The sequence below is a fragment of the Anastrepha obliqua genome, chromosome 4 (genome assembly GCF_027943255.1).
Source record: "Anastrepha obliqua isolate idAnaObli1 chromosome 4, idAnaObli1_1.0, whole genome shotgun sequence".
In the NCBI taxonomy this organism is placed as follows: domain Eukaryota; kingdom Metazoa; phylum Arthropoda; class Insecta; order Diptera; family Tephritidae; genus Anastrepha; species Anastrepha obliqua.
In genome coordinates this window covers 55138203-55163399 of record NC_072895.1, presented here as the reverse complement: position 1 = coordinate 55163399, position 25197 = coordinate 55138203, and the positions used below count along the sequence as shown (strand labels likewise).

At 35.4% G+C, this 25197-nt stretch overlaps 1 protein-coding gene across 2 annotated transcripts in view; it reads right to left on the bottom strand.

Moving 5' to 3' along the window:
* Nucleotides 1-25197, bottom strand: part of LOC129246350 (guanine nucleotide exchange factor DBS) — a 238453-nt gene that overhangs the window by 144049 nt on the left and 69207 nt on the right. Inside the window, exons 2-10 of one of the 2 annotated variants that reach the window (XM_054885104.1) lie at nt 19131-19676; nt 18960-19074; nt 18810-18900; nt 16834-17064; nt 15825-15974; nt 15637-15749; nt 11242-11470; nt 10861-11169; nt 10590-10799 (exon numbers count right to left, since the gene is read on the bottom strand). In XM_054885104.1, the coding sequence (XP_054741079.1) occupies nt 10590-10799; nt 10861-11169; nt 11242-11470; nt 15637-15749; nt 15825-15974; nt 16834-17064; nt 18810-18900; nt 18960-19074; nt 19131-19676 (1994 nt within the window). The remainder of the gene's footprint in view (nt 1-10589; nt 10800-10860; nt 11170-11241; nt 11471-15636; nt 15750-15824; nt 15975-16833; nt 17065-18809; nt 18901-18959; nt 19075-19130; nt 19677-25197) is intronic. The other variant, XM_054885105.1, reaches the window with a different exon arrangement.

Sequence of the window (25197 nt, the reverse complement as noted above, 5' to 3'; positions counted from 1 at the left end):
CCCATTGCCGATATTTAGTGGGCGCGAAACTGGTTCAACTACTGTTGCATGCAGGCATGTGAGCGCGCATTGCCTGCCATTAAAGGCCAACCAAGGTAAATGAATTGGCGTTGAAGGAAATAACATATGTGGCTAGTAGTATTTACATGAACGTAAATAATTTTGTGCGACACATGCTGCATGCCACATTAGCAGATGCGTGTGTTTGTATTGACGTGGTGGACAAATATGGGTTAAATAATCGGACGCAGGAGATTTTTGGTTGATCAGTGTATGCATATAAATATACGTGCGTGCATATGTGCTTATGTAAGTGTAGAAGTGCAGCACCAAAACATAATATTATAAGTTACGTTTGTTTTTGCTTTTGTAGCCTCTGCTTGTATGATTGTGCGCGCAGCAGAAATACGAGTTGTAAAAATTATGCACTATTTTATTTTTTTTTTTAATTTGCTCCATCGCATTTTTGGTTTTTCTTTTTACATTTGGTATTTTCTTTTTTTTTTTGTTGACAACAACAAATTGAGCTTAACAGCAACACATGTGGCAGACAAACAAAATATGTAATTAAAAAATAAAAAAAAGGAAATTATAACGAAAACTGCATTACTCACTGGGAATTTCGTGACAGAGTCGTTGTTGCTATTGCTTTGCATACTTTGCACGCTTTCTTTGTCTACTTTGCGCGCCTCATTACTACGATCATATTTTTTAATACTGCTCCTATTATCAGTGCAGCTGTTGTTGTTTTCATTATTATCATTATTGCAACCGTATCTATCAATATCCGTCACACTATTACACAATCGCGCTGCGTAGCTAGCCATTGCCATAGACGAACTGGACCAGCGTCGACAAAACCAAATATCGCTCGCAATGGCGGACATGTTTTTGGCGTTTTTGTGCGATTTTTTCCCCCACACGAGATTCTAACAAAAATTTATGCAAACGAACTATTATGTGTTTCCTTTTATCAGCACACCGCGATAAAAGCAAGCAATAAAAGCATACATTACATAAAAACAAAAAACAAAAAAAAAATCGAAATAACTACTAAAATGTACGAAAAACCAAGCTCTCCCTTTTAAACGGCGTATGTGCGAAAACTGAACGTTTACTTTGCTAAATGCGACCGACTGATCGTTTATAGCATATCAACAGCAACAAAATACAGCTGTGATTCACAATACGCTGCTAACGCATAAGGTACATAGAAGTGGTGCGCTACAGTGAAGCGCTGATATAGAGGGCAGTGGCTTATGGGTTTTTGAAAAATACGGTATTTTGACTTGAGATAGAATCGATGAACTAAAAATATCGATTTATAGTAACAATTACGAGTGTACATATGAATAAATAATGAATTGTCTTTACTTCACTCGTAAAGCAGTGGTGGGCGATCCCTCGTACACATGCAGATCAAAGTTTTTTACTTTTACCTACAGACGAACACACCGACCACACCGTCTGATAACTTAACTTCGTCAATCCATCTTGATCTTGGTCTACGTCTTGTTTCGTCGTGGGGTCCATTCCCATAGTATGGGCTAGCCATCTCGGCTTTGAGCTTTGATGAACCGTACAACATTTCCCCTCTTATACTTGTAAGTTTGTGCAATTCATAGTTCCATTTAAGTTCCATTCGCAGTTGTCATTGACTGTCTATAATAATATTTATAATACTAAATTTTTTAGAGGACGTTAAAGTTTCAAAATACTGAATTTTCAAAAAATAGTTTTACATACATCTGCTCACTCTGTAATATTAGTATGGATATCAAACGTAAGAGGATGTATTCAGCCATTTAAAAAATTATATTTTTCTTGTTGTTTTATAAAACCGTGAAATGTCAAACTTCCTGCCCGTGAAATAAAGTATACGCATTGGTTACCATACAAAATCTATATTTGTCCAGTCCTCCGGCAGGTAAGCGGTGATCAGTGCCCTGGGCTCGATAATGGTGTACTCGAAAGAGGTCGGGGAATGTCGGTCTTCACTTTAGATCGCATCCGAATTCCTCGATATACGACTCAACTGGGTACCTGGTGTCAGTGACACTGCAGGGAACTGGCTATATAGAGGACCTATGCGGTAGTTTTCCTGCGAAATGAGAGTATTGGAATCATTTGACTACCTGTGGAATGCTTTTAGACGAGTTGGGTTCGCCCTAACTCAGCGAGCGCCTGCAAGTACGCAAAATTGTAAGATCGGAAACGATCGAGGTATTTGCTAGAGTTAAGAAAGTCTCATCTCTCGAAATTCTTGGGTGCCCTTGCAGGACACTGTCCGCGAGGTATATAAGCTGTGAGACTTGGCATTACTTCAAGCCATTTTCACGTTAGCTCTATGGCTTATGAGGTGGATCCAACTCAGTACTTTCTCTTTAGCTATCGTGCTTACAAGGAGCTAAGATTTACGCAACTCGGCTCTCATTTCTTTGCTATGCCTGCTGATGTATCAGACCTTGATATTAGCGAGCTGATGAGTTTCATCAATAGCACGAAGCGGTTAACACAACCGTAATTTAGTCATCCACCCCCATTTCCTTTTGTCCTATTCGCTTCCTGGGCAACCATTTAGCCTGACCTAACTTAATTAGGCGAAATGTAATTAGAATACAATTTACTTCGATTTTTTCGACTTTTTTGTTAGTTAGCAATGAATAACTTAGCTGATTTATTTATATTTGGATCATTGCAATAATAATGCTTTTTTCTTTGTTTTGAAATCGGAGTTAAATTTAAAACTATGAAGAGATAGAGAGATTTACATTCCATTATTGTAGACATATATATGAGAAATTAAGTGGTTTGATTGGCCCTTTTTGAGAGTCAGTGCTCCTGAGCTCAACATTTTAGAAAATGCTTCAATTTTACTCTTCTTAAAAATGCATTGTTAGAAACCCATGTCCTAACCTCGAACTGAACTTATATTTATATATTTTTTTACAATTAATATATGTACTTGTGGAATCGATTTCTTAGTTTACAAGAATAGGTAGGCAGCAAAATATTTTTTTTTTAAATCATGTTATAATACTTTTCATCGCTATTTTTGCAATGAAAATGATGTGGCAAAACCAGTATAAAAATATTTTTAAAGCTTGTTTAAATATATTTCATGTGATACCTAAACATTCATGTGAAACCTGTGCCAAGCTCCATTTTTTTAATAAAATTCAGGTCAGAACGCTTTAAAAAAAATTAGTTTTCGAATAGATTTTCTTAAAAATATTTGCCTTTTACCTATGCTGTTAGACTTATGTAACAAAATCTTTTTTATAAAAACTTTAAATTAGCGTTATACCTAACAGCTATGTATAAGTACGATGCGATGTAAAAAATTAAAAAAAAATTCAAGTTTTTAATAAGAATTTTTATATCATTTTTATAGAATTTTTATATCATTTGTATGCAGCTTTATAAAGGATGGTTAAATTTCAAGGGCCGATGTTGAATGTGAACCACACCTAAACGTCAACGACACCGTTGGACTTCTTTTTTGGGGTTATTTGAAAGAAAAGGTGACCGTCGATAAGCCAGCAACAATTCAAGGGATAAAGGATGAGATAATTCGGCACATTAACGGCATAGAACCTCAATTATGTCTCAGCGCCATCGAAAATTTGGACTATCGAATGAAGGTGTGCCGCCGAGATCGCGTCGGCTATTTGGCCAATATTTTGTTTTATACGTAATTGAGCCATGCCAATATTATCATAATAAAGAGAAATGACAATGATTTGTTAAAAGAATGGTCTTTTATTCAAAATCAATATCGGCCCTTGAATCTTAACCACCCTTCGATCATTAAACTTTGTTATAATAAAGTGAAACTGTGAATTCGCGTTGGCTTTTTTAAAATATTTTTTCATACGGTATTGAGAATTTTCTTTCATATTAAGTATATTTTTGGAAGTCTTATGCGAGCGAAAGCCTACATACATAAAGATTTTGATTAAAAAGTAGAGAATTTTGATGATCATTTTTTGAAATTTAGATTTGTAAAGCTTTTGTTAAAAGTATTGCGATTACTGGAAAAAGATGAAAAGACTTAATTTTCATTATATTTAGTTTATTTAGAAGTAAAATAATTATAAATAATTATTATACTTAATAACTAAAGCACTGGCAACTGTGGCCTTCGTCTCCAATGACTTAATTATGTGAAGGCAAGCGAATGTAAGTATGTAGAGATATTTGCCTTTTATTGTTTTGTATTTAATTAGTATTATAAACAATTAAAAACTATTTTTGTTATTCAAATTTTTTAATCCAAGTGCATACTATAAATATAAAATAATCAGAATGTTACTTTAATATATATTCTTCTGTTATATTTTTTTCAATCTTTTATTCCATTACGCGAGGAAATGTTAAATTAATTTAAATTTGAAATTTTGGTTATAAATTGTGAATTTTTCAAAATCATTATTTGATATTTGGATACGAGTAGTGGCACTTTTTCTAACCCTTTTAACACTGAGTAAGAGTGTGCCCACCGCTTTATTTATGGCTAAGCGGGGAGAAACTGAGTGTGGGACCCAAAGCCAGTGAAAATCAAGTGAGCAAAGTGTGGGCCTCAATTGGGAAATCGTTGAAATTAATTACATATCGTCTTTAAAAGGGTTCACCTGTACTTTAATACTTGTTGATTAGAGTATATATTTGTACTTGTATTTATTACAATATTATTTTTGAGCCTCTAACGATGTATTATTTAAAAGAAGAAGAACATATGCATTCAAGTACGTTAAAAGGGTGTTTGGGTTGCTATCTAAAAAGTTTACTGCCATTGTATGGGTTGTATGTGTGCGTAACACAAAAATATTAAGTCATGGGTTCAATACACAAAATTTCAAGAATTGTTAACCATAAAGGGATAAAAAAATATTTTTGGTTAAAAGATTTGGTAGCAGACTTGAAGAAAATAATAAATAAACTTTTAAGGAAAATTAAGTAATATTAATCGAAGTGCACGACAAGAGCGCAATGCATACATAGGTTAAGATAAATGATTGCCCAATCGGTATTGTTTTCAAAGACGAATTGCTTGCTGTAGTGAATTGTTTACATTTCATTTGATTGTTTGCAAATATGAAATAAACGCGAGTTACTTTTGAAAAATATATTAATTACAATATAATTAATTAAAATAAACTATCTTGGATTAAAAAATATTATGAATGGGTTTCAGTCTCCTTTTCAAATGGTTTCCCTGGGGAAGTGCTACTTTTCTTAAAGTTTGGGTTGCGCTTTAAGGTGCTGCCCTCTTCCCCCTCCGCCAACTATTCGACAGAAATGGCAAATAAGTAAACCTTTCCCATTCGGATGTCTACCTTAAAGTCCGAAGTGATCTTTCAGCGGCCATGATGGGAGTTTTATTGAAATTTTTCCACTGTTTTTCAACAAACGGCCCAATTTTTGGTATTTATTAATTGACATTCTTGAATATATGAAAAATTTCTGTTCGTCATGCCGTAACTCTTCATACAAGTGGTGAAATTCTTTAGACGAATTTATTTCGTGAATAGATTTTTTTGTTTTTAGTTTTACCTTAAAAAAAAGGAGACAGCTGGCGAGAGATTATTCGGCAGGTTGTAACTCGGTCGGCCGCCGTAGCCGAATGGGCTGATGCGTGACTACCATTCGGAATTCACTGAGAGAATGTTGGTTCGAATCTCGGTGAAAAACACCAAAATTAAGAAAAACATTTTTCTAATAGCGGCCGCCCCTCGGCAGGCAATGGCAAACCTCCGAGTGTATTTCTGCCATGAAAAATCTCCTCATAAAAAATATCTGCCGTTCGGAGTCGGCTTGAAACTGTAGGTCCCTCCATTTGTGGAACAACATCAAGACGCACACCACAAAAACGAGGAGGAGCTCGGCCAAACACCTAAAACAGGGTGTACATACGTGCCAATTATATATATATATAACTCGGAAACGGGTTGTTACGGCCAATTAAGTAAGTTAAAACAAAATATTTTCATTTACCGGCAATTGCTCATGTAAGGACGAATCAATTTTAGCTGTTATGATTTCTCGTTCGTCTTCTACTATGAATACTCGGCTGCTAGCAACGCAAGCGATTCGTCTTTGTCCTTATCTTCGCCTTTGGCTTCTTTTCCACTCTGTCTGCAACCTTACAGAGGGGGAAAACCGAATAAAATAAAAAAAAGCGGCTTTGGATTGGGGGGTATGGACTAAACGATTTGTAATTACATTTGCGTTAACCGCTTCAAGCTGCTGATGAAATTCATCAGGTGTGTATTGTTTAAATCTGCTCAGATGTGTGAATCTTATTTCGACGAGAGCATGGGCAGTTGAGGGGAAGGTCCTCAGATAATTCCACCTCATCCTCCAGACAGCTTCTGCAAAAAGGACTTGAGGCAGTTCCAAGTTTTGCCGCATGGATACCTAGAAAATGCCCGGTGAAGATACCCACCAAATTCGAGAGCTGCAGCGCGCAAGACAAATAGATGGTTCAAATCTTACAGCATTGAAGCTGAAAGAGATAAAATGCTTTTTTCATAATACCTACAAAATTAAAACTCTAAATTTGAAAACCATATTCCCATATTCCAATTTTAACTTTGTCATAATCAATTTAAAATAGGCTTTAAGAGTATTTGTAAAAGAGAGTTTTAAGTTTGAAATGAGGTGAACGTGATTTAAAATTCTAAAAGCAGGCTTTAAGTTAATGTAAAAATAAATAATAATAATAAAATATTGCAAATAATAAAAAAAAAATTAAATAAATTGCAATTTTAGATGATGACGAAAACTTAAAAGGAGCACCGTGAGCATTTCAAATTGGAAGTCCAGACTTTGTATGCCTAATAGAACTTCGATAGAGCAATAATTCATTACACAATGATAGAAAAATGAGGTCTGAATTCCCATATTTGATGAAACCACATAACAAAATCCGTACAAAATAACGAAGATTTTATTTTTTATAAGTATTTAAAGCTGCTGATTTTTAAAATGCCACGTATTCAGGGAAAATGGAGTAAAACTCGATCGAGCTGTTTTTGTTTATCTGAAATTTTTCTAGGAAGTTAATCTGTGCTACTGTTTTTAGAATCGTTGTTGTACAATTTTGTTATTTTCTACAAGTTTTTGTTAGAATTATAGTACTTTTACTATATTCAGGCCAAAAATCCATTTCTGATGTCTGTGTCATTTTGAAATTAATAGTAGATGATGCCCCCAAGATCATTTCAGAAAAAATGTTTATGTAGACTACAGTTAGTACTCGTAATTGTCGAAGCACATAGCACTAGTGCTAAATAAAATTTTTTTCCATACATTTTAAATTTCCCTGCAGGGTACGAGTCCACTATAAATTAAAAATCGCGCTCATACAAAAAAATTACAACTGTTTTCATACACCTTCCGAAAACATGTGGGAGCTGAACTCGCATGAATTCCATAGTTATCAGTCAACTGAGTTGCTGTGATTTTAAATGGCAATTTGGAATTCCACTATTTATGCTTCATTTACAGTGAAAAATTGTTTTTATTTCTCTGTGAAATCATTGAATGAATCACACAAATCTGCGCTTGAGTACTTGAAATGCGTTTGCCTTTGTTTTGAATTTCGTTCTTGATTAGGGTGCAACAACGGGTGTTCTTCTTTGGTGGCATAGAACTTGCTAATAACTAGCCGACTGCTAACTTCCGAGTCGTCGATTGGCAATAGTTTAATAGTAGAGGTCACAGTAGTCCAAAGGAATCAAATTAAATGGTCGAGGCGGTCAGTTAGGTGGCCCATTTATTGAATTGATTCGGTCACCAAACATTCTCGCTATAAACTTGCTATAAGCTTATTGCATATTGCCTTATTGGATATATTTGATACTTAACCCAAAAAATCGTGAATTATGTGCCTGAAGCATTCACAACAAACGTAGGTACAACTTGACATTATGTTTAATTTGGATAAAATATGGAAAAATGTAAAGTATTCATTTTTTGGAATACGCCTCTCATTGCGCCTTTGCTTTTTCACAAGGCCACTGAACCAAAACAAAGCTCGTCATTGGACATAATTCGCTGGTTAAACAGCTTTGAGAACATTTTTTTACTGTACCGTAAAATTGAGCATACATTTTTACGCTGTGTAAAGATTATATGGAAGCAAGTTTTTGCATGATAATTTAGTTGTCAAGAATATGTAAATATGTAATAGAAAATACTACAAGTCTAAAAAAACACTCGCTGCATGCAATATGTGATGCTGCAAATCGTAGTTGGGTGAGTGAACCTCTCTTATTCACTCCCGTTTGCGGCGTACAAAGCGAGTGGTGATAAGTATTAGTTATTATGTGACTAAAAACCTGCATAAAAGTGTATTTGAGTGCTGCATTGTCCTAACATTTTTACTTTGTTTCAACTTCCTATGACTTTCACGTGTTTTCAGAGTCGAGCTCAGCAATTTTCACCTAAAGCTTTCCTTTTTTATTTAGAGATTGGAAGTGATTCATAGCCGAAAGCACTTAAACTCTTGTCCATTATGTCTCGGCAAAGTGCCTTCCGTTTTTTATGCCAGTACTCCAAATTAACGCATGATTCACATCGCTCTTCCTAAGCTAAGGCTAAGGATCTCAAGTTTAATTAGGCGAAGCATCCTATTCGTAAAAAAAGAGATCTGTTAGATCCATCAGATTCCTCCTGTCGAATTAAATGAGACTGAGCATTTTCGTATATATAAGTAATATAATGGAACGCAGTCTCATCATCATCTAGTCACATTTCACATAAAACCGATCACCTTCTTTCAACTCCACTAAAGTATTCGTTCAAGAGAATAAATTCCGTAATTACACTCCAGATTAGCAGTAATCTAGTACTTCCGCTGTGTAGTGCCGGCAGGTTTTAAGTTTATGCTAGCAGTCATAGGGTTTCTGTGGCAAAGCTCGGCTGACTACACAGGGCAACAATTTCAAGGGTCTCTGTCTGAGTGCGGTATGATTCCAACTCAGGATGAAAGACATAGACCAATATAATGAAAATTCTAAATATTTTCGCATTCTCAGGTAAAGATAAAATATTTTTTGATCGCGTTTTTTTTCGCCCCCAAAAATGCTATTACACTGCGCTACTGACTTGAGCGCGCTTGAGCGGCATCCCACTGCCGGTTGTGGGCCAAGGAATTTCTGCATCGAACCAGTTCTATCAAGTGTGTTAGATATTTCGTTGGTCTTGACGTCTGTATGTTCAGGCATCCAAGTACGTTCAGCCTGTAAATGGTTTAGCATTTGCCTTAACTGCTGAACTCGAAAGAGAAATGGGAAGCAGTAAAACAGTTTGCAGCAAGGATATTAATAAAACTGCGAAACTTAGAATGCAAGCTCATAGCAGAAGCAAAGCGAATGCGACCGATATAGAATATCCAAGAGATGCCTAGATGCGTCACTCAATGAAGCCATTTTGAAACAGATCTCTTGCGGGGATGACTGTATTCACGAACAGGCGGCAAGCACGAACGCGTGAGGTAAAGTCTCAAGACGAACCCAAACAGACGACAAGTCGATGTCGAATAACGATATTCCAACTTTCCCATGCCCCATCGGATGCTATCGATAGCGTAAAACCCCAATATGCGAGGAACCTGGACGCAGGTACCTGGTGTGTCTAAAAGACATCAACACAGCTCCACCTTGATGAAATTGCTTTTAGCAGTCCCATGGTGGAATCAGCCGAGAGGGGAGGAATGTTATAGGGTTAGTGCGAGCATGCCCACATACCATTGGTGTGACGGCACCTTTGATGATGTTTCTGACATTTTCGATTTTAACCTCCTCTGCAAAAAAACAAAAAACAAAAAAAAAAACTGGTCTCGAACACAATCTTCGAGTTTATCTATGCAGGCTAACAGAAGTTCATATCCAGTTTTGGAATATTAGCTCCAGAGATTGTGTATCGAAACCTTTCATCCTTTCCTGTGTCAGGTCAATAAGACTCCTTTCATCACGTTCCCACGGCAGTCGGTTCTGCGTTACCGGAACGACCCGGATTTATATCCGGCTAAGGACTGTCACTTATATGTATGGGGAATGTTTATTCTGCTACAACAATAACAATAACTCCTTTTATAAACTCACTCAGTTTATCTCACCTCCTCTGCTTGGACTTCCCCTGGATCTTTCATCTTGAGTTGCGTCTTTGATCTATCTTTGAATAGTGGAGATTAGTAGAGATGAAGGCATATATCCATTAAGAAGTTCGAGGGTGTACAAAGACTTGCTAGTGTGACGTCAAACTAACTTAGATCACAGAAAATACATCTTGGCATGCTTTGCATTCGCATTTTAAGAAATTCTGGTTTCGTCTTCGAACTCTCGAAATATCAAAAGTTTCATAGACCGGGAAAGCGTTAGAATGGTATACATTTTCTCGGGTATATCCCTACTAAAATTGGCTGAAAGTTTTTTATCATGGACATCAGGCCAATTGTTTTATATATCTACAAAAATTTTATCAAATTGAAAAATCCAAAAGATCTTATGTAAATCTTTAATACTTTGCTCAAAACACGCTGCAAAAGACTATTTATCAAATATTCTTTAAAAGTCACTTACTTGTGATACTAGTGCTTTGGTTTCAGGTGTTGTACTCTCCAGGAAGATTTTTTTAAATTCACTTGGACTAGATAATTTAAATTCCGCCGCCGAAGCAATGAACGTCTGTATCTCTTGTAAGCTTTGTTCGGCAATTTCCGGCGAAGCAGAACATTTCTCGATGCGCTGTGAAGCCAATAGCTCAACACCGTTGGCGCACCATTGATTAGCCTAAATAGAAATAGCCATCACATAAATATTTTGTATAATTTAAGACTTTTCCGGCACATACCTTTTCTACTCTCTCCATTAGTTCGCGATTCTTAGCAAGTATCTCTAGACGCTTGCACAAACGCTCCGATATAATATCGCACACTCGTTGCAATTCATCACACTTTGGCTGCACAATCTCCCACGGATAGACACCGCGTACACCGAGCAGCTGCTGTCCGGCGCTAATCACCTCGCCCGCACGCTCGATATCCACCTGACTGAGTTGTTGATAGTGTTGTGTATCGGCCATTAGAGTGTCAACGCGTTCGACACTTTCGCCAATTTCGGTCATCTCAGCGACACATTTCAGGTGGGCATCGAAAATGGTCTGCAACAAGCATGAAAGTTGGAATAGTGGAAATTAAAAACCACGCCAAAAAAATATATATTCAAAGCTTACTTGCAGCTCACGAAAGTCTTGCTCGAAGCGGCGCAAATCCAGGCACTGTTGCAGCCGATTACGATGCGTGCGCCAGAATTCATCGAAACGACGTTCTGTCTCCTCCAGCTGTACCAGCAGTCTACGATAATCGCGACAATCATCAAAATGTTGCGGTTTTTTGAATTTATATTGTTGGTGATAGATTATTTGATGAGGTGGACGATTGCTAGTGTTCCCTGCACTGGGTCTGCACGTGAGTTCATTGACACAAACAATGCCAGGCATTGCAATTTTGCAGGATTTAATTGAATTTATAATTTATCAAAAGAAAATCATAATTGTTTTTTTTTTTTAAATGCCATGGAACAGATTTAATGTTGATTGTATATTTTGAAGAGATTGAAATATTTTTTTTGTGTGGCGAGTGGAGCGAAAAAGAGAGACAAGAGAACACAATAATGCTTATGAGAGCGATGACAGAGAAATGGACTAGTGAGTTGCTCTGAATTTTATGGAAGGAGACTTAATAAGTTAATGAATGTTAGGGTGGCAATTTTGTGGTGCGGGTGTAATTTAGTTTTTACTGTTTTCCGTGTGTGTGCTTGTGCTCGTTTTCTTTTTTTTTTGGATTGGCCGATTAGAAATAAAATTTTAAAATTTTAAACCGCAAAAAAGTATCGTTTTGGTGTATGGCATTGTTGTTGTATGTACAAACGATTTTTCAAAAAATAGGTATATTCACATTGTTTTGGGTGGCATTTAGCTTTATACAAAATGCGCAAAATTAATGATCCAATTTTGTTTCTGAATAACTTTTTTACTAAGTAATAAACAAAAATGATTTTGAGTGAAGGAAATCTTTATTTTGACTTTTAAGCGCTCTATTGGGTTGTGTGTTTGTATACAGCAGCTGTCCAGTACACAATTGTCAAATATAATTGACATCCTCTTCTATTTGTAAGAATTTTAGATTTTCCGATAGGGTGATTAATTTTGCGCCATCTTTTAAAATTTTTTTACTGATTTATAAATTTGTTTTAGAATGCAAATAATATAAAAAAATATTGTGGTTGTGGTTGCTCGTATTTGGTGCAGATGTCATGTTGTGGCATGTCTGTATGTATGTAAGTATCTATGTATAGTTGTGTTTGATTAAATTTATTATTGGCATTATTTTAACTGTTATTCATTGCTGCGTAGATTTTATTTCATATAATGGTCTTTAGTCATTACAAAATCGTTACAAAAACAAAAAAAAAAGTTATAAAAATCTTATACCTAATAAAGTACCGGACTAGTGAACAGGATGTGAATATAGGTATATATTTTCAACGAACATGCAACATTTATGTAATGGAAAATTACTTACATAATAAATATGATATTAGGTGAATTAAAAAGTTTTGAACATTTTTCTGCTTTTTCTCGAAGTAAAAATTTAAATATTTATAATTATTCTTGCACAGCTGATTCCAAACAGTTTTGTGACTAATCTTCAATTCTTGCGTAGGGTATGATAGATAATAAGTGTTCACATGTCAGTGCGACTCGGCGATATCCAGGATTTTATCACAATATTCGACGTCTGGCCTACCCGAATAGAATCATTGGTATTCCTCAAGGCGAATTCATAGCAGGTGACTTCGGTAGAGCAACAACCATATTTATTATTATTTCCTATGGGCCAAGGGAGCAACAAAGGGCACAGTTTCCGTAATCACGTTATTTTATAGTATATAGGTAGAGTTATATGAGTAGGTGATCGCTTCCGATTCTGCTGCTAGAGCTGCCAGCAGATCCTCTACACAGGAGTCCAGTTGCCTCGGTGGAAACATCACACATTTACATGTATTTTATTTTTGCAAACATGTGGTTTGAGTATCTGGCTGCACCAAGCACAAAACTGTCAAAGAACTTTTAAGCATATTTTCATCAGCAAATCGTCCCTTGGTTTGACTCGTTGCCATGTGTACGCTGAAGAAATTTGGCGGAAAAATGTCAGAACGTTGTACTTCACCTTTATTTTTTATAATTTTTTTTTGTGATAAACACCAACAACAACTGCAACCACAATATCAAAAAAGAAGCCTTTTCTTTTTATCTATTCTTACACACACAAAAAATTAAAATTAACGATGAACACAAGTGAATACTCATAGACAGTGACTGAAGCTAAGCTCTTGTGTTTTCACATGCAATTAACTGAAGTATTAAATTTACATATACAATTTTAAAACCAATTATACAATAATACAAATAAAAAGTTGTGTGACTGAATAATGTAGATATGTATGTAGGCATGTGTGTAGATACAAATAAGAAGTCTGATTTGAATTTTCCCTTAACAAATGGAGTCGATGACAGATTTTCTGGAAAGTCATGAAAAACGGACTGCCAAATGTAGATTCTTAGAAGAAGCCTAACTTTTACCAAGCATTAATGACAACACATTGAGTGCCAAGATGCAAGTTTTTGTACGAAGCCTAATATTTGCTGGAGTGCGACTACAACACGAAAGCGTACACGAGGAGTAGTTTCACATTTGATCTTATCATGCGCTTCCGTGCTACACTATGTTCACATAATTTTTTTATGTTTTTAGAGTAGGCTTATAAAGGGTTTTCCAATAACAGATGTTACAGGTGAATCGATTGCGCTATGGGGAGATGATTAACGATTTTTTATGGCCGGAATTGGATGGTATTAATCTGGGCAACGTTTATTTTCAACAAGACGGCGCTACGTGCCACACAAGCAACGAAACCATTGATCTTTTACGGGAAAAGTTTTATTTGCAAAAAATGTTGGTCCATTTTCAGAGTACAATGATGATTTTTATGATTCCAGTTTGGCCATACCGGGTCAAAAACGTACGAAACAAAGTTATGAAGCAAAAAATTAAGAATGAGGCAGCCAGGATACCGCTCAGAAATCAATATTTCGCGCTTTATTTACTTTAATAGTGTCATAATGCAGTAATGCCATAATGCGAAATTTCGAGCAAACGTATAAAAAGTGTTCAATTTACTAGGTATGCCACCCTAAGTAAAGGTAAATATGTACATATTTTCATCCAATGAGGTACTTCGCTTAGATATCGCTATGCATTTTTTACACGGCATAAATGATGGCTTATGGTAATTTCTATACAATTATCAACTTTTTTTTTTGTTTATTTATTTTGACACTTTTACAACAATTGAGCGACTTTCACACTTCTTTTTAAGAATAAACCTGCCTGGGTTTTGTTATCGTCAAATCCTAGGCTTCACACTCAATGCGTTAAGTACTTAGGCTGTTTGTTTTTTTGAAAACTTATGTCTTTTACAAATTGACTTTGACAAGAATTTTTCCAAGTACAATTTGCATTGGGTTCTACTTTTTGAAGAAGAAGTACACCGTTTTATAAACGTATTGTATAACGGATTTGATCAAGATTTTTGTTTTGCAGTATGCATTTTTTCCTGCTCTCGAAATAGTTTGAATCACTTCAGTAAAATATCATATGTTTGGATCACTTCAGTAAAATATCATATATGTATATACCTATATATATATAATTGGCGCGTACACTCTTTTTGGGTGTTTGGCCGAGCTCCTCTTCCTATTTGTGGCGTTGGTCTTGATGTTGTTCCACAATTGGAGGGACGTACAGTTTCAAGCCGACTCCGAACGGCAAGTATTTTTATGAGGACCTTTTTCATGGCAGAATTTATGAGGACCACTTTCATGGCAGTAAAATATCATACTGAATACAAATATTTATATTTTACATTTTGTGTTTTAAATACTAAAATTGTACATTTAGTTTGTATAGTTTTACGGTTTGTTCCAATATTATAATAATTACTATTATAAAAGTGTAGTCAAAAAATATTTGTGTAGAACTCATACACTTAAAAATTATTTTATGATTTTTCCTTCTAAAAAGAATACCAGCAACATTTTATCGTATCGCCGTTAATTTACAATTACAAGTAAAATTCAAAATCTCTTTACAAAACCAGTGCAGAGCTAGATATACATATGTATGTTACGCAAAATAATACCATACCATAGAAAAAGTTAAGAAAGTGAATAAAAAACAATTAACCATACCATAGAAAAAGTTAAGAAAGTGAATAAAAAACAATTAAAAAGGATACATAGTATGATATATATACTTTTTTTTTTGGCTTGCCACTACCAAAAGATTCAATGAAAGGAAATCCGAGGATGACCGTTGGTTAAAGGATTATTTGTGGGAATTATTTATTAGTTAGGAAAGAAAATTAAATTATACAAATTGTTTCAGAAAATAACGTAGCGGAATAAATTGCTATGCACTCATTTGAAAGCAAAGAAAGCATCAAAGAGTAAAATAGAGAATGGTAGAACGGCGTTTAGCTGAGATAAATAAGTTAGAAAATTTACCGCTCTATTGCGCTAACATTGCCGGTGCGCTCTGAGAATTCCTTAATTTCTTCATTGCCTTTGATATTATTCAGCAAAGTTTCACCATGTTTGGCAGCGGCCAAAATCTCTTCCTGCGTTTTAGAGAAAAATTAATAAAAACTTTAGTACAGAAAAATGCAAACTAATTAAGAATTTGGGGAAAAAACCTTTAGACGTTCATAATCGCTGCCTTGTACATCGATTAGTTTTTGTGTGGCCTCCACAGAGTTCGGAAATTCTGTGTCGTGTATGGTTTGTATGAAAATATCCAATTCAGTAGAGACTTGGTGCGTGAGACTAGAGAACTTCTCAAGTGACTGTGAAAGGAAGGAAATATTAAATAAATTTTTTATTTAAAAACTTATTTTGGACACCCGTTGATAGCTAATTGAAACGCGCTATTCTTAAGAATTTTGAGTACTTTTCATTTGTTTTCATTAATTGATTGATTTTTTATAAAAAATATTATACCATGTGAATCAAAGTTTGAAACTTTCTATAAAGATTTACAAAATTCGACAAATATTCATTTACATTTCAAATTTTTTTAGCAGAATTAGAATAAAAAATCGGGTACAAAGCTTTGTTACCGATTAAATTTTACTATTGAAGTGCAAGATTGATGTTACTCAAAATTTTCGTTGAGTTTTTTGAATTGTGTTTTCACTGAGATTTTGCTCATTTTCTGCAAGTAACGAATGCACGATATTTTTTTGCAAGACTATGCGTAAAGCTATCATGGAAAAAAATGATCAAAAATCAGCGATAATCTTGAGCCAGTTCGAACTTGTCTCTTATTGTACTAAAATTTGACTCTTATTGGTGTAGCCAAACTCTTTTTCAAAGTACTGATTCAAAAGATGAAATTTTTATGACAATTGTCGAAGTTTTAGCCAAAATAGATATTTCTAAAATTCTGACTAAAATTTAAATTTAATAATTGTTAATTTTTTAGCCAAAAAGTTTGAAATTTTAAAATTAAAAAAAAAAAAATGAGATTAAAAAGTTTGAAATTTTGCTGATAAATTGTCGAACTTTTATACTCCTTAAATCTTGTGCAATATTTGTTGTAGAATGAATTATATTTTTATGCTTTACATGAATATTAAAAAAAGTAGTCAAAATATCGAGTTTCTAATTAGCTGTCCACGCCTGTATGTTTTATTTGTCACTTACTATCCGCTGCTGTATCCACTCGTGATGGGAATAAATTAGCGTTCCACCCATTTCGATTGTCAGCTGACTTTTATCTATATACTCGTGCAGATCACTAAGCGCCGAACAGATCACCAGACGAAAGCGATATTCGTCTTTTGAAAATTTTGTGCTTACTTCGGATATGGCTTTTTGGAAGAGGCCCGATGGCCGCAGCACATACACCACATGCACAATGCCGGGGAAGTAGATCTGCGAAAAGTTTCGAGAGTGAAATATTAGACATATTTACATACATAATAAATCTTACATTTGACTAACTTAAAAGAGAGACCTACAATTTTACACGTATATATAAAAAAATTGTTTTCCTTCAAGGTAAAATGGAAGTCATATCGCATTTGCTTCCCAAAAGTTTGTAGAGAATCGGCCGTTAAATAGAGCCTTTACATTTTTTTACCAATCAAATGTGTAGTTAAAACTCTTCTTGTAAAAATTCTGATTGCATCTCGCTCTTCTTAATAAGGGTGCATTTATGTTAGAGCTGCGATAAAAGTGTATATCTCAGTACGATTTTAGAGTTTGAAGGTAAGGCATTTGAGACTTCAAAGAAAATATGTTCTTGCTGTCTTCAGGTACCACTTCTCAAGGCACCTGCGACCGGAATGAAAAAAGGCAGAAATTCTACGAAATTAATAACCTGAAAATTTTGATTAAAATTTGTTGAATTTTTATAAATTCTGTATAAATTTTGAAGCTTTGGAGGGGGGAAAATCGCTTACGCGAGGTTAACAAAGCGCACCAGTTGTTTCTTTCTCATGCGAACCGGCGCCAGTTGAATACACCAAGTGAAGCCAAGTGATCTTTCCAACGCAGAGGAGGCACTCTACCACCAGCTGGTACCACATCGATGCTTTCAGAGCCGGAGCGTTCGTTTCCATTCGGATGACATGACCCAGCCAACGGAGTCGCTGGATCTTTATTTGCTGCGCTATGCCGTTGCCAACGTACAAAGATCCAAAGATCTTTCTCTCAAACACTCCAAGCGCCGTTTCAACGGATGTTGCCAACGTCCACGCTTCTGCGCCATACGTTAGGACGGGCATGGTGAGAACGTTGTAGAGTGCACTTGTTGGCAAGAGAGATTCTCCAAGGCTGACATTGTTGTCGGTGGTTCCGAGATAAACGCAGTCTCTCACAACCTTGAAGTTCTACCTGCCAGTAATGTGGGTGGTGATACACGAGTGCGCCGACAGTTTGTTTGATGACAGGAGGTACTTCATTTTGCCCTCGTTACCACCAGACCCATTCGTTTTGCTTCTTTATCCAGTTTGGAAAAGGCAGAAGGAAATTCTTTGGCTCGCACGAACATTTCTAGCATCAGATTAAAGAAGTTACCCGACAGCGAGTCACCCTATCTGAATCCTCGTTTGGTATTATTATTATTAAGACTTCACTTACCTATAAAAGACTGCTGACCAGAGAAATTTAAAAGGAATTCTTACTTGCTAATTCCACATATAATATCTAACTGCTCTGGTCAATCAGCTTATTGTTCCTACAATTACCCCAAAAACATTAATACTGATCTAATGAATTTAGGGGAAAGTATTAGCAATAAACACGTAGTCCTAAGTGGTCATCTATATATATGTATATTTCGACGCGTATGTCGTTTTTGGGGGTTTGGCCGAGCTCTTCCTCCTATTTGTGGCGTGCGTCTTGATGTTGTTCCATAAATGGAGTGACCTACAGTTTCAAGCCGACTCCGACCGGAAGATAATTTTTCTGAGGCGCTTTCTCATGGCAGAAATAAACTTGGAGCTTTACCATTGCCTGCCTACATAAATGAATATCCATTGTGGAAATTGTTCATATTTTCGATTGTCTTTTGAGAGTTGCTAAATTTTCATTTTTTCTAAAGCACTATTTTAAGACTAATACACAATCATTTATTTTTATATATACTTGTAAATGAATAAGCCAAGCCATATTACCGATATCCTCTGTAGAGCTGTTTTGACCGACGTCCATTTGTCTTTCCGTCGATCAATGATTAGCTGAAAGCCCAAGTCGGTATCTTGCAGCCTGTAAGTACATAAAATTATTAATTTATGCATCAATAGATATTTTTTTCTGAATCTTACGATGGCACTGATGTGAGGTATAGAATTAATTTCTGATAATCCGCCTCCTCCAACAAATGGAAATTGTTATTATCGGGAAAAATTATGAGCGGACAACCACCATGTGAGCGACCACCTAAAAAATAAAAATTCTTAGTGAAATTATAGCAACATACTGCTTACACTATTTACCCGTTATGATGGCATGTTGCGGATGTAGCAGATCAGCAACATCGGCTATATTGAGCACACCTTCACCACTCATAGCAGCTGCCGCCGCTGCTGGGCTAATGTGTTCCAAAAGCGAGTTTATGCACTCAGCTGGCGGTAATTGTTGTTGCTGAGTTTGTTGTATTTGCGGTCGTAATGTTACCAACGCTTCTGTTGCATATGAAACACTCTGTGCTGTTGATGGTTGATTGCTGTTAATTGCGCTGTTACTGTTAACTGTTGTACTTTGCTGTTGTGTTGTCGCTTTTGTTGGTGTTGCTGCTCTGTGCGCCGGTGTTGTGTTATTGCTTGATATGCTACCGGCACGTTGTAAATGTTGCTGTGTGCTATTTGTGCTAGTCGTACTCGCGAGCATCGACTGATGTAGTACTGTTTGTATTGAGGCGCCACTACTCACAGATGTTTGAGATTCGAGCATATGTTGATTAATTAATTGGTGTTGGCGTTGTTGTGAGGCGCTCATCACAATTGCCTGCGATTCGGCGAGTACACTCTCAACGTCATTGTCTGTAAAGAGTATCAGGGAAAGTGCGGGATTTCATGTTAATAAAAAGATATACAGATAGCAAAGCTGTTTAAGGGAAATAATTTACAACTAGTTCACAGAAATATTTTTAGATTGTGTTAACAAAATACCGGACAATATTTGCATGTATTTAAGGTTTGAAGAAATACTCTGTACTTTTTTGAGATAACTGAGTGATTTTCTTTTTCTTCTTTCTTTTTGGACAAATGTTTACCTCTAAAAGTTATTAAATAATTAAAAGGGCGGACGTTTAGCTTTATCAGGGGTATATGCTATTTTACGATTTTGTGCATTGTTATGTTGCTTTGTTTGTATAATGACTAATTAGGTTGTAAACGAATCAAGTTCGTTTTCTAGTGTTACGGGTGAGAAACTACAAATGGATATTTCTGGCCTATGCTTCTAGCCCAGCGTCGAAAGCAAAGAATGCTTGATGGCAATGGGTGAATGTTTTCTAAAACTTAGCTTGGCACGTTTATAATAGTAATCGGTGTTTAATTGTTTCGGTATATTCTTCCTTAATTATATAAGGCATCTATACATAGCTGGTTAACGAAAATTGAAAGTTGAGCCCGGGAGGCATCTACTGTTTTATAAGAATCGCAAAAAATATATGCAGTTAACAATTCAGAACTTTCAGAGGATGCCGCCACTACCCCTCAAATATCTTTACAACGAGGCTCCTATGCTTCTAGTTAAAGAGCATAGTCAGATGCTCAGCAAGCAATTTCTGCTGGGTTGCTACAACAGGAGCCACCTCTACAGGCATTTGCTGGAGGCGGAGCCGTCTTCCACTTGAGCCAAGAGATATCTCTTTAACTACATGGACAATATCCAGCATCGAACACAACTACAACTACACAACAACACAACTACAACTACCACCACCCAACGCAAACGAAGAGCTTCCGCTACCTCATGAGACTCACGTCATCTTGGCACAAATACGTTCAGAATATTGTAGCAGGGTAAACGGTTATCTATCCAGAATCGGCCCTGACATACACCCCACACGACACTAGCCACCTATTCGGAAACAAATAATTGAACATTTGGTGAATTTAATGAAAGTAAAGACAATCCGGCCGCAGATACTCCTCTGCTTGAAATAGAACTGACCTGGATCCGTTAAAAACTAGACTGTCTCTCATGTATCTTCACTTTCGTTTCAATAAGTGCACGGATTTTAAACAAAAGTGGAAACGATGTTATTTTTGATGCTTTGGTTAGCAAGATATGGATGGAATAGATGAGCAGAGCGAGTTAACTCGAAAGCCATAATATAGCCTGTTTTAATCTCCGGACATAGAATTGCAAAATTTCAGACAAACTCTGCGAAATTCGTAGAATACTCTAAGATCTGGACAAGTATACCGAATACATTTAAATTTACCAAAGAACTACACTATGAGATACAAATTCGTGACCGAAATTTCATATAAATAACGAATAAATTAAATGCAATGCAACTCCAAAGAGCTAGCATTGAGAAGAAAGTAATTTAGAAAATACATAAATATTATACATTGAATTGATGCAATATGAAATCAAAGAATTTATGACTTCTCCAAAATTGCTGAATTTGTCACCAAAGAGTAACTCATACAAATAAGAAACATTTTTAATCTCACTATCGCCTTTAACTTAAGTTTGCTTTTTTCTTTTTACAATGCGTTGATAACTTTCATTGCCATTTTGGGTCTATTGACCAGAGCCAAGTACAAATAAAGCATCGTTGACGGCATGGAGAGATGCTGAAAGCGCGTTGCTCAGCAAAGTTGAGAGTAATAAAATAAATAAATATTAAAAAAAGAAGTATGTATGTATTTTCTGCTGTTTTTTATTTGTTGTTTTGTTGTTTTTTGTAATACTGTACGCACTTCATATTGAACTTAATTGGCGAAAATTGTGAAGAATAATGGAGTGTCCCATATAGCTTCAATAGTGGAAAATTATATTTACTTTAAAGCGCTTTCTATTAGCTCGAAATGAACTACTAGCCATAATAGAATATGTTTTCCTTACAATTGCTACAGTTTTTGTATGAAAAGGCAGAGAGAAGCGCCACAAGAAAAACAAAAACTTGGAATGAGCAATTAAATGGAAGAATCTATTCTAAGGTCCTCCACCGATTTTCGAATGAAAATTTGTTGTATGAAATGTTGTGAGCTTAAGAGGTAAGATTTAACATGTTCATATAGTATAAATACAATACATTCATATGTTATAAATACAAAGTATCAGGTCAGCTCATAAGTTCGTGCGTATTTTCCCATAATTTCACTTTTGTACGATATTTGCATACAAAAAATTATTAGCGGAATATAACGAACCTATTTATATTTTCTTTGATATATTGTGCATTCAACCAGTAATTTTAATCGCGGATAGAAGCACGTGTTGTTGAAAAATAAAACGGAATCTTCGAACGCGTATAAGAGGCATATTTTGTATTTTTTTTATAAAAGTGGTAAAAATGCAACAACTGCTGCTGCAGAAATAAACACTGTTCACGGAGAGGATACCGTGAGCGTAAGGACTGCGCAAAAGTGGTTTTCAAAATTCCGAAGTGGTAACTGCGACGTGGAGGATGCCCCGCGCGCTGGTCGTCCTGAAGTCTTTAACTCCGACGCCTTGCTCGAACTCGTGGAAGCTGAGCCAAATTTGACAGTCGAGGTTAAATTCAAGTTCACAGGCACCTGGTTCAGTTGGGAAAGGTTTCAATGCTGGGGAAAATGGGTTCCGCATAGACTTTCCGTCGCCAACCTTCAACAGAGAGTGAATGTGTGTTCTTAGCTGCTGCAGCGGCTTGAAAATGAAAGTTTTTTGAACCGTATAGTTACTGGTGATGAAAAATGGGTCCCTTACAATAATCCTGTTCGCAAACGCCAATGGTTAGATAAACATGAAACACCAGAACCGACCCCTAGAGATGGCCTTCACCCCAAGAAGATTCTCCTGTCTATTTGGTGGGATATGACCGGTATTGTTTATTATGAACTTCTGGAACCAAACCAGACGATAACTGCTGATTATTATTCCCATCAGCTATTAAACCTGAATGAGGCACTTAACAAAAATCGACCATCTTTAGTGAATAGACGCAAAGTTTTGTTTCACCACGAAAAAGCAAAACCTCATACCGCAAGACAAACATTAGGCAAGCTGAACGAGCTCGGATGGGAGCTAATACCGCATCCACCATACTCTCCGGATATTGCACCTTGTGATTATGACCTTTTGGACTTCAATCCCATATAAGTAACAAGAACTACTCCTCAAAAGAATCTATAAAAAGGGATATCGAAGCGTATTTTGGCTCCAAGGAAAAAATATTTTTTGAGCAGGGAATTAAAAATTTGCCTAAACGTTGGGAAGACATTGTAAATAATGAAGGAAAATATATTATTGATTAATAAATACACATCTTTTTTATTAATTTTAAAACCACCTTTAAAAAACGCACGAACTTATGGACCGACCTGATATAAACATACACACACAAATGTAATTTTATGTTCACCAAAATGGTGACGAAAGACCTCAATTCGCGGAAAGGTTATGAATCAATATTTCAATACTCCGCTGGCAGATGAATGTGAATATTAAATAAGCCATTGAATGAAGTTTCATGTACCTTCCTAACAGATAGCTATGCACATGCACATATGTACATACATATGTCGGACAATGCAGTGTATCAAAATATATTGCATTATCTTCCATGCACTATTTATGTTAATATGGTAATGCCCAGTATTTCTTCTGGAAAAGCTGACGCTTCTTGAATTAAAAAAAAAGCTTAAGTATACACAAACACCCGAAAGCCGAGTTAGAAGTTGAAGTGGATTGTCAAGTCAGGTAAATCAAATTATTTTGTTTCAATTTAATTCCACTAACATTTTTTATTGCGGAAAATGACATGTTCTCCGATAGCAACGGAATTTGTAAGTACTAACAGCGCTACTTGACTAGGGAACTACAGTGTTGTAATTAAATCCATAAAATTATATAGGCAGTTATTTATTACTTTACTTTTTTTTTGCTCATGTGGACATAGCAGTTTATTAAGAATTAGTTTCAGCATGCCAATTGTAAACATATGAATTTATTTGTTAGCCCCGCCTACTGCCCTCTAGTGCCCAACAAGAAAGAAATGTTGATCGAAAAAGGCATCAATTAACTGGCCTTCTCCTCTCTGAGTACAATTAAGAATTTGTTGGGATCACAAAGTATACTTCACATTTTTAACATTTGACAGTGGTGACATGGAAAAGTACATACGTACTCGCACATTTGTGCTTTCAATTAGAAAGGTAATAACTACCCAAATACATAACATAAATAGACAGTGGGGAAAAATGTAAGCAACAAAAGTGGGGAAATATTCGCTGTAGCACGAAACGTAGGTTAATTGCCATTTGCAAAAAACAAAAATAACAAAAAGTTTATTAAAGTATAATAAAAACAAAATTAGTAATACCTACACTCTTATATGAGCGCAAAGACAAAGCTATAAAAGCAATGCTTAGAAAATAAAACAATTGAAAAATAATGAAATGATGTATTGCGATTTTTCACGTAAAAGCCGGAAAAGTCAAAATTGTGGATTCCGTTCTATGTACATATGTACGAGTATGTACAAATACAATACAACAGCTGCAGTAATAGAGAATACTCGTATTCGCACTCGCACACTGACCAGCATTCGTTATAGTGGTGCTGAGGCTGATGAAAAACAGAACTCGAATTTGAATTTTTTTTGTATGCTGTGGAACAGTGGTTCTCAAATCCGCCACTTTTTATGCACATTTGACAATATCTGCATAATAATACGATTTTTTTCAATTTTTGTGTTTTTTTTTTTTTATTAATAGTTATAAGGAAAATATTTTTAATTTCAAAGTTTGGTTTTGTAGTAATTTTTCGAATTAGCGAAAGAAATTACTGTTGTGGTCAAAATTTTTTATAAATTACAACCTGACAATTTTTTACTGAACATCGACAGTCGAACGGCGTAGTCTTTCAAAAAGAATAATATTAATAATAGCATAAAAATGTAAAATAATTAAACAATGAATTTCAAAAGAAAATAATCTTAGTGATTTTATTATGAATGTATGGAGTCTCTCGTAATAAACAAAGGCTAAGAATAAATTAGTTTGTGTTTTTGGATGCCTATCATCAGAATTTATGCATTGAAACAGACATCAGAAAAAATATTTTGGTCGACCTGTGTATTCTACATAAATACCGAGACCAAAAGTCTGAGTTTCTTAGAGTTTACGACAAAAAAAATAATTTTTTTATAAAAAAGGACAAATATTTACACATGTATTTACATTTCCTCCAGAAGTTACAACGCACACAAAATATTAGAAGTTAATAAAATTACATTGTTTTAGTATATTTTCATAGGGAAACAATCAAAAATCAATTAATGTAAGCAAGTTTAATGCATGTATAAAAATAGTATCATATTTATAATATTTATACCCATTT